Here is a 19,191-nt window from a genome sequence, read left to right on the forward strand (position 1 = left end):
TCAAAATATGAATGTTACTTAATAACACTCCTTACACCACAATGAATAATTATGTGCTACCACTGGATTATTCATGCATAGTAATATACAGACCTAGAATAGGGTAATGAAAGAAAGCATGGATGGACAAAATAAACCTGAGATTTGCATATTTCCATTATCTGTCAGGAAAACATATATACGTATCAGCGATGGTGGAAATGTGTGGTGGCAGTAGGTCATTATGTGGTAACTTGTAAGTAATAGACAGATAAAATGGTGCAGTTGAGGAAGGCTTTGTGCGAGAGCAAGCACGCTATAGTCGGCTTGGCTAAATGAGGCAGAGGCAGCAACATGCACTCGGCTATCTCTTCCTCTTAGACCTTGGGATAAAATCGCTGATTCAATAAAATGATGAATATTATTACTGATGCTGAAGCAGTCAGTGTAGATTATGCTAATGCAGATGCGGTCTTTGCAGTGCACCCCTGCTGGGCCCATCCACATAAAGCACTGTTCCCTATATGCGCTACCGTCACTTTGTCCAACCTGCTAATGGCACGCCAGGGGCCTCTGTATAAAAACACTTTGACAGCCCAGTCTAAAGACACCTGTAGCCCAAAACATCTCACAGTACCTCCACTAACAGCCAGCCATCATAGCTTCAGCATGTTACTTTCCATGTGAAAGGGGCATTTTAATTCATGTCAAATGAAGCAAACATGTTATGAGTGTTCATGGATACTTTAAACCTTCTAGAACGCTAGTTGTAGGCATAAATGGACCAACTGCTGTATATGTAGATGTATGGAGCTGTGAAGTGAAGAACTACCATAGACTAGCTAGCTAGAGCACATAAGAATTCTGAGCACAGCCAGAGACTCAGCCATCCACTCTCTTCTATCTCCTCTCCTACGTTAGTGACCTTCACTCAAGAGAACACTGCAGAAGGTTGTCCAATCAGACATTGCCTTTTATAAGACAGGCGGCTGTGAAGGACTGAGCACGGCTACATCACCATCACCCACTCAGGTGGCGACTGGAAGAGCAGTGAAGAGCAGGGAGAGCCGTGTATGCACGTCTGATATTTCTGAAGGTTGGGAGACTCAACAACGGTTTTCATGCGTCTGGCTGTATCCCCGCGCAGTGTGAATGACAGTCAGATAAGATAAAACCCAGGAGCTAACCCCTGGTTGAAAGGACAGGGGCTTATTCTGTCATTGTAGAAGCACCATCAGGTCACACTGAAAAACACGGTGCTTTTATCATCCATCCCCACAGCATATTAAGATAGAAAAAAGACTGCAGTCTATGTCTGATAGCATAGCAGCACAGAGGAAATTAAAAAGCAAATGCTGAAATATGAGATGTTTTTTTCACCAGCTTCCCTGAGACTACATATTGTATAGAGTACACTGGGTAAAGCCTGACATTTTAAACATGTTACCAGCTGCTTATGAAGAAAAAGGATTTTGGAGGATTTAGAAATGATTCCCTCATGACTTATATTTTGTATCAATCTTCTGCTTCTAAGCTGATTTGGAAGTTTTGGGATTCAGACGTTATTATGTATTTCTCAATGTTAAACGTGTTGTGAAACGTTGACAAGTTAAAATACTTGGAGATGAAAAATAAATTACCAATAATTCTGGCAGAAAATATAAACAGGTGATGTAATTTAATACACGTTGGCTTTCATTTTAATGTGATAGGTAAAGGTCATGGCATCACAATGCTAAAAGAAACAACACTCTGGATATTGGCATAGCCTGTCTGCTGTGTGTAAGATGAACATAGTGTCACTCAGTGGTGCAAACAACAAAGCGAGTGAATGTTGGTGCAAGGTTTGTAGTCGTAAACAGATGGCACATATCACAGAAGCCAGCGGGCAGGGCGACCATCAAGAGCATTTATAAACTGTCAATTGTACAGCCCATTATAAAAAACACATGAAATATTCAGAAATCTGGGGCATATTGTCACAAGGCAAAAACATTTGATACCGTAGAAACATTCACCTGAATGATTTTTACTACAGCCTGCTGACCAATTGGGAAACATAATTTGTGTGGAAATGAGTCCCAGCTACAGAGCTCAGGGTCAGGGTTGACACCTTTATTCACATCAAGTCCTCAACACTAGATGTCTATCATCTGAAGTCCGACTTGACAGACACTCTATTCAAGTGCAATATCTGACATCCTGTCAGATGATGCAGTAAAAAAAATGCAGCAAACTAAAAAAATGTCTCTCTGACGCTCGATACTCAATTGAACCAATTTTTGTCAGCAAGAAAAACATAAATGATTCTGTACTCAGTATCAAATCTTTGAAAACTAGACCTGGTGAATGGATGAACGAGGAAAGTTCAAAACATAATTTTAATGGTGGGGATCTTGACTGGAATATAAACCTTCTTGGTTGTCATCACACTAGGTTCATTTACATTTCTTCACATGAACATAATTCCCTGGCTCAGCGTGGAGTGTGAAAGGTCAAAATGATTATGCAGAAAGCAGAGAAAATGTCTAATTTCTTCAAAAGAACAATTACAACCCCTTATATTTGTCAGTGTCAATTATCATAGTTGGGCTATTTGAGTAGAGTAAGACATACAAATGTTCCTGATGCTTCTCTATTTCTCTTGATATACCAAAACATTTCTTTAGATAATTTGACAGTCAGCGAAAGCTATATATAGTATTTCTTTCATACGTAACAATTAAAGGCTATTAGTAACCATTCAAAATATACAGTTATAAACAAAGACTGACTACATCTGGGACAGCACCCAACTCCAAGCCCAAAGCAGTGTGATTTGCATGTGGTCTTTGTATATGGGAAGGATGGATAAAGACAAGTTTTACTGTAGGTGGTGAGCAGTATGGATAATGTGTAGGGAGGTTCTGATAGTATTTGATTTCAGTTCGAGGATATACATGTAGATAAGGGTAGTGTGGATAGTATGCTGTATCATTTGGAGGTTATGAGAGGTAGAGTGGACATTATGCTGTCTCAGGTGGTGGATAGCATCATGGTGGCTGCAGCATCATGGATGCTGTGTGCCCTCAACTCTGACTCAGTCTTCCCCTGCTGTCTCCCAGGAGATGGTGACCTCTTTTAATCTCTCTCTCGGGGCAGGCATCAGAGTTATTTGCTGTGATGGCTTGCCCAAAGCTGAGCAGTGCATCACCGAGGTGAAGTCACACAAAGCTTCTGAGCACACTTTTAGAGAAAGCTCCAAAAATCTCAAAGCTTAAGTCAGAGAGAAAAAAACAACAAGAGCTACTGCAGAGAGAGGCATTCCACTTCCTTGCACCAGATTTCACAAAATTGAGTTTGCTGGCTGGCTTTCTCCTTGAGAGTAAAGCTGCACGTACAGTCCCATGTTTCTGCTCAATTGCCTACAGAACACCCATCTCTTAAACAAACAAAAATGGCCTTTCATCTTGGGCAAACCATGTACCGAACACAGCATATTAAGTCTTTCATAATGCAGAAAGACCACTGTTCAAATGGCCCATGCATTATCCTGAAAGCTTGTGTCCCAAAATAGATGAAAGGCTTTGGAGACCAGTGGCCAGAGACAAGTGAGTAGAGGACGGTATAAACAAAACAGTGTGTAATAAAGCAGGGGCAAGTTCTATTAGTCACCCAGTTCATTATTATGCCATTTTAAGTCACATGGTCAGGCCAGATTAGATGTGACAGACTGTGGATCTCCTTAGGAGATGTTTAGAATTCATAAAGTAAATCATATTTGGTTGAGCTGCAGAGGCACAAAGGCTTTGCTGACTCCTCCATTATTTTCCCCAGGCTACGCCTCCACACTGTTTTTTATTCTATTGAAATTTCTGCTATTTCTCCTGCGAGCAGCTGAAACTAGTGCAGTCAGCTGAGGAGAGAGAGAAAATGAGAGAGAGACTCATCCTGGCCATTATAAGCCTCTTGCTCCTGGGCTCCTCTCTTGCTTTTGTTTAGAATGGATGTGTGTACATTTGTCTCCTAATGTCAGTTTTTCCACATACTATGATAGCACAGGATACAAATACAAGGGACTTATTCTGTCAGAGATACAAAGGCTATATAACAATGGGGTTTAAATGCCAACACATTTGAAATATTGAACAATTACATACCTAGGATAATACTGAAATGAGTCACATTACATGTCGATGTTAAAGGTATGCATACATTACATTTTAAGGTCAGTGACTGTGCTGGTTTTCTTTTCTCTCCGAAACACTATTTCTGTCTGCATCCTGTGTATTGATTTCTTTATTTTTCCCTAGTAGCAGCAGCAGCAGCCGTAGGGGCGGTCACAGCACCAACCAAGCAGGCAGTAGAGAGAACTGTCCAGTGCTGAAATACTGGTTTCTGCAGTCCGAGCCAGTACTATAGAGTGGAACTGTCCAAGGTTCTGAAATATTAGCAACTTAGAACAGGGAGCAGGGAAAAGCAGGGGGAAAAAAGATCTGAAAATTGTACTGAACCACACAAGGCTGCTGCATTGGAAGCAGTGTTAGTAGGAGCTGTTTCAGCCCAGTGCTGAAATACTAGCTGCTTAAAGAAAGATGAGTACAGACCAGTCGGAAATACTAGCTGCTTAAAGAAAGATGAGTACAGACCAGTCGGAAATACTAGCTGCTTAAAGAAAGATGAGTACAGACCAGTCTGAAAGACTGATGCTTGTGATGATTTTTGTATTTGTATTAGTATTTATTATGGATCCAAGGCAGCAGCTACTCTTCCTGGGGTCCAGCAAAATGAAGGCAGTTTATAAATTTTTAAAAACATTACAATACATTCAGATTTCACAAAACACTGTGTTAACTCAGGCACCTGCTCCACCACCCCCATCTATGGTACTAAATCCATGTGTATGTGTGTGTATAGTGTGTATGTTATCGTGTGTGTGTATGCATATGTCTGTGCCTGTTTGTGTTGCTTCACAGTCCCCGCTGTTCCATAAGGTGTTTTTTAATCTGTTTTATAAATCTAATTTTACTGTTTGCATCAGTTACTTGATGTGGAATAGAGTTCCATGTTGTCATGGCTCTATGTCGTACTGTGCACCTCCCATAGCCTGTTCTGGACTGTGAAGAGACATCTTGTGGCATGTCTTGTGGGGTATGCATGGGTGTCCGAGCTGTGTGCCAGTAGTTTAGACAGACAGCTCGGTGCATTCAACATGTCAATACCTCTCACAAATACAAGCAGTGATGAAGTCAATCTCTCCTTCACTTTGAGCCATGAGAGATTGACATGCATATTATTAATATTAGTTCTCTGTGTACATCCAAGGGCAAGTCGTGCTGCCCTGTTCTGAGCCAATTGCAATTTCCCTAAATCCTTTTTTGTGGCACCTGACCACACGACTGAACAGTAGTCAAGGTGCGACAACACTAGGGCCTGTTGGATAGTGCCTTGTTACTGCCTTGTTACTGCCTTGTTACTGCCTTGTTGATAGTGTATGATAGTGTAATGCAATTGTAATGCTTAGCAGATAATAAGAAAAGACGATCAGTATTTATCTGGCTAAAAGAGAAGGAATATAATATCTATTGTTTACAGGAAACTTATTCAACAATTTTAGATTAAGTTTTGTGGAATTTTCCAAGCTGTTTAAAGGCACAGTCAACTTAGTGTGTGTAAACTTCTGACCCACTGGAATTGTGATACAGTGAATTATAAGTGAAATAATCTGTCTGTAAACAATTGTTGGACAAATTACTTGTGTCATGCACAAAGTAGATGTCCTAACCGACTTGCCAAAACTATAGTTTGTTAACAAGACATTTGTGGAGTGGTTGAAAAACAAGTTTTAATGACTCCAGCCTAAACTTTCGACTTCAACTGTATATATTATATATACAGTACCAGTGAAAAGTTTGGACACACTTACTCATTCCCAGGTTTTTCTTTATTTTTAATATTTTCTACATTGAAGAATAATAGTGAAGATATCAAAACTATGAAATAACACATATGGAATCATGTACTGTTGTAACCAAAAATATATTTGAGATTTGAGATTTTTCAAAGTAGCCACCCTTTGCCTTGATGACAGCTTTGCACACTCTTGGCATTCTCTCAACCAGTCATCTGGAATGCATTTTAATTAACAGGTATGTCTTGTTAAAAGTTCATTTGTGGAATTTATTTTCTTCTTAATGCGTTTGAGCCAATCAGTTGTGTTGTGACAATGTCACGGCCGTCGAAAGAAGTGGACCAAAGGGCAGAGTGGTGAGCGTACATTTCCTTTTATTATAGAATGTCGCCAACAAAACAAGAAACAAAATAAACGACCGTGAAGCTTCCGAGGGCTATAGTGCCACTAACAAAGTCAACTACCCACAATCACAGGTGGGAAAAAGGGCTGCCTAAGTATGATTCCCAATCAGAGACAACAATAGACAGCTGTCCTTGATTGAGAACCATACCCGGCCAAAACATAGAAACACAAATCATAGAAATAAAGGACATAGAATGCCCACCCATATCACACCCTGACCAAACCAAAAAGAAACATAAACAAGGCTCTCTAAGGTCAGGGCGTGACAGACAAGGTAGGGGTGGTATACAAAAGATAGCCCTATTTGGTAAAACACCAAGTCCATATTATGGCAAGACCACTCAAATAAGCAAAGAAAAATGATAGTCCATCATTACTTTAATTAAGACATGAAGGTCAGTCAATGCGGAAAATTTCAAGAACTTTTAAAGTTTGTTCAAGTGCAGTCGCAAAAACCATCAAACGCTATGATGAAACTGGCTCTCATGAAGACCACCACAGGAAAGGAAGACCCAGCGCTACCTCTGCTGCAGAGGATGAGTTCATTAGAGTTACCAGCCTTAGAAATTGCAGCCCAAATAAATGCTTCACAGAGTTCAAGTAACAGACACATTTCAACTGTTCAGAGGAGACTGCGTGAATCAGGCCTTCATGGTCAAATTGCTGCAACGAAACCACTACTAAAGGACACCAATAATAAGAAGAGACTTGCTGGGGCCAAGAAACACAAGAGTGTGCAAAGCTGTCATCAAGGCAAAGGGTGGCTACTTTGAAGAATCTGAAATCTAAAATATATTTTAATTAAATTTAATTTGTTTAACACTTTTTTGGTTACTACATAATTTCATTAGTGTTATTTCATAGTTTTGATGTCTTCACTATTATTCCACAATGTAGATAATAGTACAAATAAAGAAAAACCCTTGGATGAGTAGGTGTGTCCAAACCTTTGACTGGTACTGTACATTTACAAAAATATATATGGGGGATTGGAAATTGTGCAGACAATTGTATTGATGGAAGCCATAATCTATCTGCAATATTAAAGTTGATCTACCCCCTAAAAAATAAATACAAATACACATATATAACACACTCTAAATGTGGTCCCAGATAAATAATGGAAATGTAGAATTGGTGTGTGTCACATTATGTAAGACTGATATATCTGGTGTAAATGCTATTGTTATAGCAACACTATGGACTCCTGTGATTCTATATTTGACACTTAATTTTTACTGTTAGTTCTCTCTACATCCTTGTCATTTGTTTATCACTCCGAAACCACATGATAACTGTTCCTCATTTGTCTTTGTGCTTCATGATTGAGTTCAAAATGCATCAAGAGTGCAAAATAGTCAGCCTCAACATACAGAAATCAATGTGATATCCAAACCAGAACAGCTTACTCCTAACAAGCTCCCTTTCTCCCTCCACTAACCTGCAGCTCCTGATACTGTATTTCCTAAGGGGAAATGTCAAAGCTAGATTAAAAAGGAAGCCATAACACAGTCTATATTCATAATTAACGCATTTTAATCCTGAAAATGCAGCACACCGCAACAGTGTGTTATGGCACAATATTGTAGCCAAGTATTATACTATTCTATGTGGTCTGCAGCACAGCACAAACCACAGATTTTCCTCCCATTCCACTACCTCCACATGCTTGAATGTGCCTGGACACATGGTGACCATTTGGGGCCTCTGGCGGGAAGGTGGGCAGGCTTGTCTTTGTTCAGAGGGGAGAGCAGAGGCACTCGGGGAGAACAGATGCCCCAGCTACAGACTCTCTGCTGTGAATGCTCTATGAGTCATCGCTTTTCATCAATGAGGTCATTCCACAGTGCACGCACACAGAGAGAGCCTTACAAAACACAAACAATAAGATCAACATACACCCATACAGTACACCCACCCACCCAGTATACCCATCCACACACTGCAACACACCACCCCACTTTTACCTTCATCTCATACTCAGACTGATAACTCTGACTGAGCATTCCTTGTTTAAAACACACTGTACAGTACTTCCATCAAGTTGCAGTTTATCTAAAGCTTTGCAGTCAACAGACCCAGTTTGTATCATATATCTCTAAAGTTAATACAATTGGGGATTCAAAGAGGATTTGTTAGGCGTCACAGAACTCTCCAAGGATACAGAGCTCCAAATTGGACCGACCCAATGTTCTCCATGTTCCGCATCAGGTTGGGCCCCCCCAGAGAGAGACACACAGGTCCCATAGAGAATAAGGACTTGACTTAGAGACATTAAGAGCCAACTGAAGTCTTGGAGTCCCAAGGCAGAGCTAATCAGTGCGGGAGAGAGGGACCACACAGACGGCAGGCAGAGCCAGTGATGGGGAAGAAGAGATAAACAGCGTTTAGCCACAGCAGGCTGTCTGTGCTCATTGATTTGTGCGGAGAGGCCCGGGCCGGGCTGGAAGCGAAGGTGGTGTAGAGAGCTCACGGAGATGGAGAGGAGAGGGAGTGGAGCAGCAGGTTTGTGCCACGTCGTCTCTCTCTCTCTCTCGCGCTCTCTCGTTCTCTCTCTCTCTCTCACCCACACTGTGTTAATGAGCCTGTGCCTGACTGCTGAACGCAACCATTTAGCACTGTGCAATTAATCAGATGTTTCCTTGCAGAGAGGAAGCCAGCGAGACATCCAGCAGGGGAGCTGGGATTTTACTCCATACAAATGCAATTTTCCACCTCAACCCCTACCTTCACCTAGTGTCAGGGGTAACATGGGGACCAGAGAAAAGCTGTCATTTTGCCTGTAAGATTGTGGACTTTAGTTAAGATGATTTCATAAGATGAATCCAAAGCAAGGAAACAAAAGGTTTATTACAAAGCCCTATATTCTACAAGAAAGGGGGCAGTCAGTTAATATTACACTATTTATGCAGGCAGCAGAATATAAATACACTTTCTTTCCCGATAATCACATAAAATGACTGACAAACAGAAAGTAGACCGCTCTCACAGGAGTGTGTGTGTGTCTGTTTGTGGATATTATATGAAAAGGATTTGATTTCTCATATTAAAAATGAAGATACAGATACAGTTGAAGTTGGAAGTTTACATAAACTTAGGTTGGAATCATTAAAACTCGTTTTTCAACCACTCCACAAATTTCTTGTTAACAAACTATAGTTTTGGCAAGTGGGTTAGGACATCTACTTTGTGAGTGACACAAGTAATTTGTCCAAAAATTGTTTACAGACAGATTATTTCACAATTCAACTGTATCACAATTCCAGTGGGTCAGAGGTTTACATACACTAAGTTGACTGTGCCTTTAAACAGCTTGGGAAAATCCAGAAAATTATGTCATGGCTTTAGAAGCTTCTGATGGGCTAATTGACATACTTGGAGTCAATTGGAGGTTTACATGTGGATGTATTTCAAGGCCTACCTTCAAATTTAGTGCCTCTTTGCTTGACATCATGGGAAAATCAAAAGAAATCAGCCAAGACTTCAGAAATAAGATTGTAGACCTCCACAAGTCTGGTTCGTCCTTGGGAGAAGTTTTGAAATGGCTGAAGGTACCACGTTCATCTGTACAAACAAGAGTACGCAAGTATAAACACCATGGGACCACGCAGCCGTCATACAGCTCAGGAAGGAGACGTGTTCTGTCCCCTTGAGATGAACATACTTTGGTGTGAAAAGTGCAAATCAATCCCAGAACAACAGCAAAGGACCTTGTGAAGATGCTGGAGGAAACAGGTACAAAAGTATCTATATCCACAGTAAAACGAGGCCTATGTCAGCATAACCTGAAAGGCCACTCAACAAGGAAGAAATCACTGCTCCAAAACCGCCATAAAAAAGCCAGACTACGGTTTGCAACTGCACATGGGGACAAAGATCGTACTTTTTGGAGAACTGTCCTTTGGTATGATGAAACAAAAATAGAACTGTTTGGCCATAATGACCATCGTTATGTTTGGAGGAAAAAAGGGGGAGGCTTGCAAGCCGAAGAACACCATCCCAACCGTGAAGCACGGGGGTGGCAGCATCATGTTGTGGGAGTTGCTTTGCTGCAGGAGGGACTGGTGCACTTCACAAAATAGATGGCATCATGAAGAAAGAAAATTATGTGGATATATTGAAGCAACATCTCAAGACATCAGTCAGGAAGTTAAAGCTTGGTCGCAAATGGATCTTCCAAATGGACAATCAAGCATACTTCCAAAGTTGTGGCAAAATGGCTTAAGGACAACAAATTCAAGGTATTGGAGTGGCCATCACAAAGCCCTGACCTCAATCCTATAGAAAAATTGTGGGCAGAACTGAAAAAGCGTGTGTGAGCAAGGAGGCCTACAAACCTGACTCAGTTACACCAGCTCTGTTAGGAGGAATGGGCCAGAATTCACCCAACTTACTGTGGGAACCTTGTGGAAGGCTACCCGAAGCGTTTGACCGAAGTTAAACAATTTAAAGGCAATGCTATCAAATACTAATTGATTGTATGTAAACTTCTGACCCACTGGGAATGTGATGAAAGAAATTAAAGCTGAAATAAATCATTCTCTCTACTATTATTCTGACATTTCACATTCTTAAAATAAAGTGGTGATCCTAACTGACCTAAAACAGGGATTTTTTACCAGGATTAAAACTCAGGAAAAACTGAGTTTAAATGTATTTGGCTAAGGTGTATGTAAACTTCCGACTTCAACTGTATTATTCAAAATGCAAACACTAACAGGATCTAGCTATAAGTCAAAGGTACAAATTAATTCCATTCAAACACATTCTCCTTTATTAATTATTATTGTTAAAGGACTTGAGGTGTTCTTCAAGCAGAACACGGGCAGGTATACTAACTGAACTCCCATTTCTGTTAACAGGAACTAGTGGTAAAGAACTCTAAACACTCTTCAATGATTCAATAGAAAATTCCTATTCAATGTGATTCAGATTCAACACAACAATGGAGACAGAATTTTCGAAGCATTTCCAGCATGATGGCGAGGTGGAATCGATGTGATACAGAGGTTGAAAGAGGAGAACATGACTGCTGGTGTGAGAGACTCTCACTAAGGGGCCAAATCACATTGGAAATTGAATGCTCCATGCACAGTGAAGGCAGGGTCGAAATCTTTGGGTGTTTATTTTGCAAGCAGGAGATTCCTATGTTATTGTACCTTGACACAGTAACAAATCTTCCTATTACAACACAGTGTCTCAGAGCCTGAGCAAGACTTTCAGCCATGATAGGGTTCACCTCACTGCGATCCAGGAGACTGGAGTTTGAATCCATTACTATTCCCATTTTCATGCTTTTTGTGAGGAAAAAGGGACTAGAGTCATGTATACAGTGGGGCAAAAAAGTATTTAGTCAGCCATCAATTGTGCAAGTTCTCCCACTTAAAAAGATGAGAGAGGCCTGTAATTTTCATTATAGGTACACTTCAACTATGACAGACAAAATGAGAAAAAAAAATACAGAAAATCACATTGTAGGATTTTTAATGAATTTATTTGCAAATTATGGTGGAAAATAAGTATTTGGTCAATAACAAAAGTTTATCTCAATACTTTGTTATATATCCTTTGTTGGCAATGACAGAGGTCAAACGTTTTCTGTAAGTCTTCACAAGGTTTTCACACACTGTTGCTGGTATTTTGGCCCATTCCTCCATGCAGATCTCCTCTAGAGCAGTGATGTTTTGGGGCTGTTGCTGGGCAACACGGACTTTCATCTCCCTCCAAAGATTTTCTATGGGGTTGAGATCTGGAGACTGGCTAGGCCACTCCAGGACCTTGAAATGCTTCTTACGAAGCCACTCCTTCGTTGCCCGGGCGGTGTGTTTGGGATCATTGTCACGCTGAAAGACCCAGCCACATTTCATCTTCAATGCCCTTGCTGATGGAAGGAGGTTTTCACTCAAAATCTCACGATACATGGCCCCATTCATTCTTTCCTTTACACGGATCAGTCGTCCTGGTCCCTTTGCAGAAAAACAGCCCCAAAGCATGATGTTTCCACCCCCATGCTTCACAGTAGCTATGGTGTTCTTTGGATGCAACTCAGCATTCTTTGTCCTCCAAACACGACGAGTTGAGATTTTACCAGAAAGTTATATTTTGGTTTCATCTGACCATATGACATTCTCCCAATCTTCTTCTGGATCATCCAAATGCTCTCTAGCAAACTTCAGATGGGCCTGGACATGTACTGGCTTAAGCTGGGGGACACGTCTGGCACTGCAGGATTTGAGTCCCTGGCGGCGTAGTGTGTTACTGATGGTAGGCCTTTCTTGCCTCAGAGCAAACACAAGCTGTAGGTAAGGCATACACAGCACAGCATGTGGGGTAAGACTCCAAACTACAGTGGCTAAAGTGCCAATGTTGCTCTAGGCCAAAGGCCCATTAGACCCCCCAAAAAAGCTTAATCTATTGCTTTTCCAAAAATCTATTTCCTACGACACAAAATACCACAGTGAGTTGAAGGGGCTCTTCTCTCCTGTTATCCGTCTGGCGGGATGGAGTTTTTACGTGTTTTTTTCCCTTTACTGTTCCATGTCATTCTGTGGAAATGGGAGTATGTTACAGATGGTGGCGATCTGATCCAGACACAGTAGGTGGAAGGGCCTCCATAAGTCAAGTAGAGCTGTAAGGGGTGAATCAGGAGGCACATGGAGGAAGGTTGATTTTGCCCGTGAGAGACAATAAACCTCGTAATCACCTTTCCTCCACCACAGCAGCCAACCAATTATCCACTGGTACGGCCTGCCGCAGACACACAGACACTGAGACACATGGCCCGTGTCCATGCTTCTGACATGCAGCCCCCAATTTCAAAGCAATTGGCACTGTCTTAACATGGTTTAGGAAGGGATAAAACATCTGGAACACCATAAGGAAAGGGTGTTAGCTACTAACATCTCAATTAGGTAGGTGTGCTGTGCTGATGGAGAGGGAAGATTTAAAAAGACAAGCATTTTTTAAATAAACGTCTTAAATTCAGTGAGAAAAAGGGGTTAGAAGTGAGCAGTCTTTTTCTAGTTGAAAGATACAACATGGTTTGATGAGATGATGGATAAAGCACAAGGTACTGTATATAGTAAGGTAAGCCAGCAAGTAAACCTCTACAAAGCACTGTAATAAAGCTGTCTCAACGTAGGCTCAACAGCACTTTGAATGCACTCTACTGTATATAAAACCAGTACACCATCACAATACAGTGAATAGCTCTCACCATCGCCAGACCTTTCAAAAATACATGTAAAAAAGGGCAGAATGTAGTTTAGCCCAAATGTGGTCTAATATTTTAGAACGCTAATTATTTCCTAAAAGCTAAACATTTGGTTATAGGAACCTCCCATGGGCCACAGAGGATAAAGGCAACTAAGATCACCCTCAGCCAGAGGAAAAACTGGAAATGGTCTACAGAGAACATACACTATAGTTTTACACTATGATGAATAGTGAATGGTTGGTTTACGCATGTGAGAAAGGTTGTGTAACTGTCAGCCTCAGCATTTTGTCCTATCCCCAGTTTCTAATTACAGCAAGAATATGGTATTGTAAACAGAATACCTGCTCCAGTACAGTTTGTGTCTCCCTCTCTACAGCCAGCTTTACAGTACAGTAGCCTAGTCCAGTACAGTGTGTGTCTCCCTCTCTACAGCCAGCCTTACAGTACAGTAGACTGGTCCAGTACAGTGTGTGTCTCCCTCTCTACAGCCAGCCTTACAGTACAGTAGCCTGCTCCAGTACAGTTTGTCTCTCCCTCTCTACAGCCAGCCTTACAGTACAGTAGCCTGCTCCAGTACAGTTTGTCTCTCCCTCTCTACAGCCAGCCTTACAGTACAGTAGCCTGGTCCAGTAAAGTTTGTCTCTCCCTCTCTACAGCCAGCCTTACAGTACAGTAGCCTGCTCCAGTACAGTTTGTCTCTCCCTCTCTACAGCCAGCCTTACAGTACAGTAGCCTGCTCCAGTACAGTTTGTCTCTCCCTCTCTACAGCCAGCCTTACAGTACAGTAGCCTGGTCCAGTAAAGTTTGTCTCTCCCTCTCTACAGCCAGCCTTACAGTACAGTAGCCTGCTCCAGGACAGTTTGTCTCTCCCTCTCTACAGCCAGCCTTACAGTACAGTAGCCTGGTCCAGTAAAGTTTGTCTCTCCCTCTCTACAGCCAGCTTTACAGTACAGTAGCCTGCTCCAGTACAGTTTGTCTCTCCCTCTCTACAGCCAGCCTTACAGTACAGTAGCCTGGTCCAGTACAGTTTGTGTCTCCCTCTCTACAGCCAGCTTTACAGTACAGTAGACTGCTCCAGTACAGTTTGTCTCTCCCTCTCTACAGCCAGCCTTACAGTACAGTAGCCTGGTCCAGTACAGTTTGTCTCTCCCTCTCTACAGCCAGCTTTACAGTACAGTAGCCTGCTCCAGTACAGTTTGTCTCTCCCTCTCTACAGCCAGCTTTACAGTACAGTAGCCTGCTCCAGTACAGTTTGTCTCTCCCTCTCTACAGCCAGCCTTACAGTACAGTAGACTGCTCCAGTACAGTTTGTCTCTCCCTCTCTACAGCCAGCCTTACAGTACAGTAGCCTGGTCCAGTACAGTTTGTCTCTCCCTCTCTACAGCCAGCCTTACAGTACAGTAGCCTGGTCTAGTAAAGTTTGTCTCTCCCTCTCTACAGCCAGCCTTACAGTACAGTAGCCTGGTCCAGTACAGTTTGTCTCTCCCTCTCTACAGCCAGCCTTACAGTACAGTAGCCTGGTCCAGTAAAGTTTGTCTCTCCCTCTCTACAGCCAGCCTTACAGTACAGTAGCCTGGTCCAGTAAAGTTTGTCTCTCCCTCTCTACAGCCAGCCTTACAGTACAGTAGCCTGGTCCAGTACAGTTTGTCTCTCCCTCTCTACAGCCAGCCTTACAGTACAGTAGCCTGCTCCAGTACAGTTTGTCTCTCCCTCTCTACAGCCAGCCTTACAGTACAGTAGCCTGGTCCAGTAAAGTTTGTCTCTCCCTCTCTACAGCCAGCCTTACAGTACAGTAGCCTGCTCCAGTAAAGTGTGTCTCTCCCTCTCTACAGCCAGCCTTACAGTACAGTAGCCTGCTCCAGTAAAGTTTGTCTCTCCCTCTCTACAGCTAGCCTTACAGTACAGTAGCCTGCTCCAGTACAGTTTGTCTCTCTCTACAGACTTACAGTACAGTAGCCTGCTCCAGTAAAGTGTGTCTCTCCCTCTCTACAGCCAGCCTTACAGTACAGTAGCCTGCTCCAGTACAGTTTGTCTCTCCCTCTCTACAGCCAGCCTTACAGTACAGTAGCCTGATCCAGTACCAGGAATATCCCACTCTGACAGATTGGAGTGTCATTAGTGCTCCATCTTAAAGCTGAACTCTCCAGATGTTGACCTTCACAGAGCAGGATGGAGACCTCCGCTAGCTCCCTCCGTCAGCCCACGGCTGCTGCTGGGGTACAGCGGAGAAGAGAGGAGGGGGGTGCATGAAGGACATGTAAAAGTCACGGTGTGTTGTGGCTCGTTCTTTGTATAATCCAATTAGAGTCTAAATTATATTCAGAGGATTAGAGGCTGGTACCGTACAGATGGAGGGATCTCCTCAGAGTTACACTACAGCACAGCAACAGTCACAGTGACAAGAACACATAACAGTACCTGTCTTGGACTCATTTACGGAAGCAGACAGAGCCCTGTGGAAGCTAAGCAGCATTCAACCTCCTCCCAGACACTAAAGCACTTTGGCATCATTACAGGCCCAGATGTAAAGGTCTTAGATAGACCACTCTTGGAATGAGAACTGGGGAGAGGATTTCCACACTGAGGGGAAATAATGAAATACTTCATGGTTTAACGTGATGTGAGGAGAGAGGAGCACCTCTTCTTTTTCCTGTCAGTCAAACTACATTTTCACTTAGCACAGAACCTGAAATCAAATATGAGCTGGTCTGATGGGTATAGCAATATCAAATACACCTATTTCTCTCATGATATACTGAACATAAAAGTAAGTCAGGCTATGGGTTAACCAGAGAGCATGCATACTGTATATAGTACAGTGTCTCATTTGTGTCAGGCTGTCAGTCCGTCAGTCTGTCAGGCGGCTGTCTCTTAGCTATCTCCAGGTGTCATAGAGGTAGACAAATAAAGAAGCCAGGCTAAGGGTTAAACACAGAGACCCTTTTCTATATGCAGCATTCCATTGTGTGTGGATGGAAGGCTGTCTGACTGTTAGACAGCCTGTCTCTTACCTCTCTCGGTGTCATAGAGGTAGACAAACTTCTCCCACTTGTAGTGGGCCAGCAGGCTGAGGACAGCTCCCCGTAGAGGAGGCCTCATCTGAATGACAAACTGCACGTCGGCATCGGTGGGGAAGCTGGGTGTGATAAAGGAGGTGTGTAGAGCCCCACAGAACGAGGTCAGTGTGTTCATGGACTTCTGATCGTAGAAGCCAAAGATGGCGTACACTCCTCTGGAGAACTGGGAGCAGACTGGAGAAACAGACACACAGACAAACAGACCGAACAGTCAGCTTTGGGTCAGAACATAGTCAGCCTAGAAATACAAACAGACAGACAGTCTGTTTGAGTAAGCTCAGGTGAGGAACAGAACTCAGAACACAGTCAACCAAACAGACAGACAGCACATTCAGGTAACTGTTACGATTAGGAGACAGACACAGTCTCCCTAACTGTCAAAAAGATAGCACAGTCAGGTGAAGGTTAGAACACAGTCAACCTACCAGACAGACAGACAGCACCATTAGTACACAGCACTGGATATAAAATACAGACAGTACAGTTAGGTGAGGGTAAAATCAAAGTCAACCAAGCCTCTAGGCATTTCTTCCCATATTCAGATACCCAGGTGAGGGTCAGAACACAGTCAACCACACACACAGTCCAACAGGGCCAAATCTCTCCCGGCAGCCAAAGAACATAACACCAAGACTGACAGACGTGGTCAGATCTCAAAATAATAGCTACCAATCAGAGAGAGAGAGAATGGATTAATCAGAATATTGTACAAAATAGTTGTCATGGTGGAGTAATTGAGAATTCAGGGGAAATCACATGTAATGTGTAGAAAATGAACTATTCTTTATTAATTTAAACAGGCATTAATCTAAATAGGGAAATAAATGGTGACCATTCAGAATAAAGGACAGCTGTGTGGGATGTGCGTTCCCCATGGCAATGCTCTCTGGCTCTCTGTGCCCTTCACTTCTCCTTGGAGTCAACCTATCTGCTTGGTTAATCAACTAGAACTAATAGAACTAATGGGGGAAATCAGTGCACTGGTCACTGCTCTTAAGAGACAAATACCTCCTTCCACCATGCAGGACGCAGACAGGCGTTGTTGCAGCATTAGATTGTGAATCACGGATCCCACCGGAACTTTCATCACGCACACCTGTCCCCTATTCCCACTGATTAGTATTTGTATATATGTGCCCTTTGGTTTCCATTGGGGGGGGGTTGATTATTGTTACAATGTCCGTTGGTGCGTGTGAGTACCTGTGCTGTGTGTTTTGGGCTTTCGTGCCCTTGTGGATTGAGCAGATGATTACGGGTCTCATCCCGTGTGTTAATCATTGTGCATGTGTGTTATTTTTTTTTATTTTTTTTTAAGGGGTGGATCAGCTTAATATTGCGGAAAGAATGTTGCTTCCAATGTAATCGTCTGCATCATTTCCAATCCCCCATATTTTTTTAGGTAAATATATATATCCATACACGTATGCATACATATACACATATATACATACACATACCTATATAGACATACATACTTTTTTAAAGAATATACCTTTATTATTATTCCCCGCAACCCTACCACCGCTCCCCCAATTGGAGTAAACTAATAAACACTTCTGCTTTTACCTTCAATTTATACATCTTATACCTATTTTACAGACACAGACTACTTTATAATAGTTCTCTCTTGTTTGTTCTTAGTCCTTCCTCTATTTCTGTTGTCCATCCAATTTTATTTCCACTTGTAACTGTGCTATTTCACAAAAGCTCCGCACCTATACACATTTCACAGATCCCGTATGCCCTACATTGTTTATCTTGTTATTAGTCCCACCCTTCAGTTCCACTCAAACCTTCCCATCTATCTTCCAACATCATCCATTTCGGATTTTTATTTGCCATATATTTTTCAACTGTGCTGTGATGCTTCACAAAAGATTTGAACCTTCCTATTCTCATAGCTTCTACAGATTGTAAATTAAAAATAAACATTTTTGCTAAAATAATTATTATATTATTGATTGATTGACTATGGCTTTTCAAATCCCCCAGTATTGCTATCTGTAGCGTTAGTTCTAGGCAAATGTTGCAATTCTTCAGCCATTCCTGGACCTGTGACCAAAAACGAGCTACATATGGACAATACCAAAATAAATGATCTAATGACTCTGCCTCCTCACAACAGAATCTGCAGAGCTGGGAAGATTGTATACCCCATATATATAACATTCTATTAGTTGCAAGAATTTTGTACAGTAATTTAAATTGAAAAATTCGAAGTTTTGAATCCGGCGTTGTTTTGCGTATCAATTCATAAACCATGTGCCATGGAATGGGTACATCGAAAATCTCTTCCCAACTATTTTGCAATTTATATGGCACAGCTGTCAGTTTTTTGGTCCTTAAATGAAATTGGTATATGTTTTTATTTATCACACTTTTCTTTAACCATTTATGTTCTTTAATACAGGGCCGACATACAAGTTCCTTACTTTTTTCCCCTTCTACTTGCCTCTTCCATTTTTGTGGTAATGCTGCAATTAATTGGTTGTAATTTTGGGTAGAGCAGACATTTCCATATGTCTGTGTTAGCTGCATGTGTGACATAACTCCACCAGTCCTATTTATGATATCATTCACAAAAATTATACCTTTTTTAAACATTTCTTCGATAAATACAGTTT

General features: G+C 41.9%; 1 protein-coding gene across 1 annotated transcript in view; it reads right to left on the reverse strand.

Annotated features, from left to right (window-relative positions):
• The window catches only part of LOC120043772 (glutamate receptor 3-like), a 121,982-nt gene that overhangs the window by 60,307 nt on the left and 42,484 nt on the right, over positions 1 to 19,191 (reverse strand). Inside the window, exon 3 of the mRNA XM_038988330.1 lies at positions 16,502 to 16,741. Within this exon, the coding sequence (XP_038844258.1) occupies positions 16,502 to 16,741 (240 nt within the window). The remainder of the gene's footprint in view (positions 1 to 16,501; positions 16,742 to 19,191) is intronic.

This window comes from Salvelinus namaycush, chromosome 3 (genome assembly GCF_016432855.1).
Source record: "Salvelinus namaycush isolate Seneca chromosome 3, SaNama_1.0, whole genome shotgun sequence".
Lineage (NCBI taxonomy): Eukaryota > Metazoa > Chordata > Actinopteri > Salmoniformes > Salmonidae > Salvelinus > Salvelinus namaycush.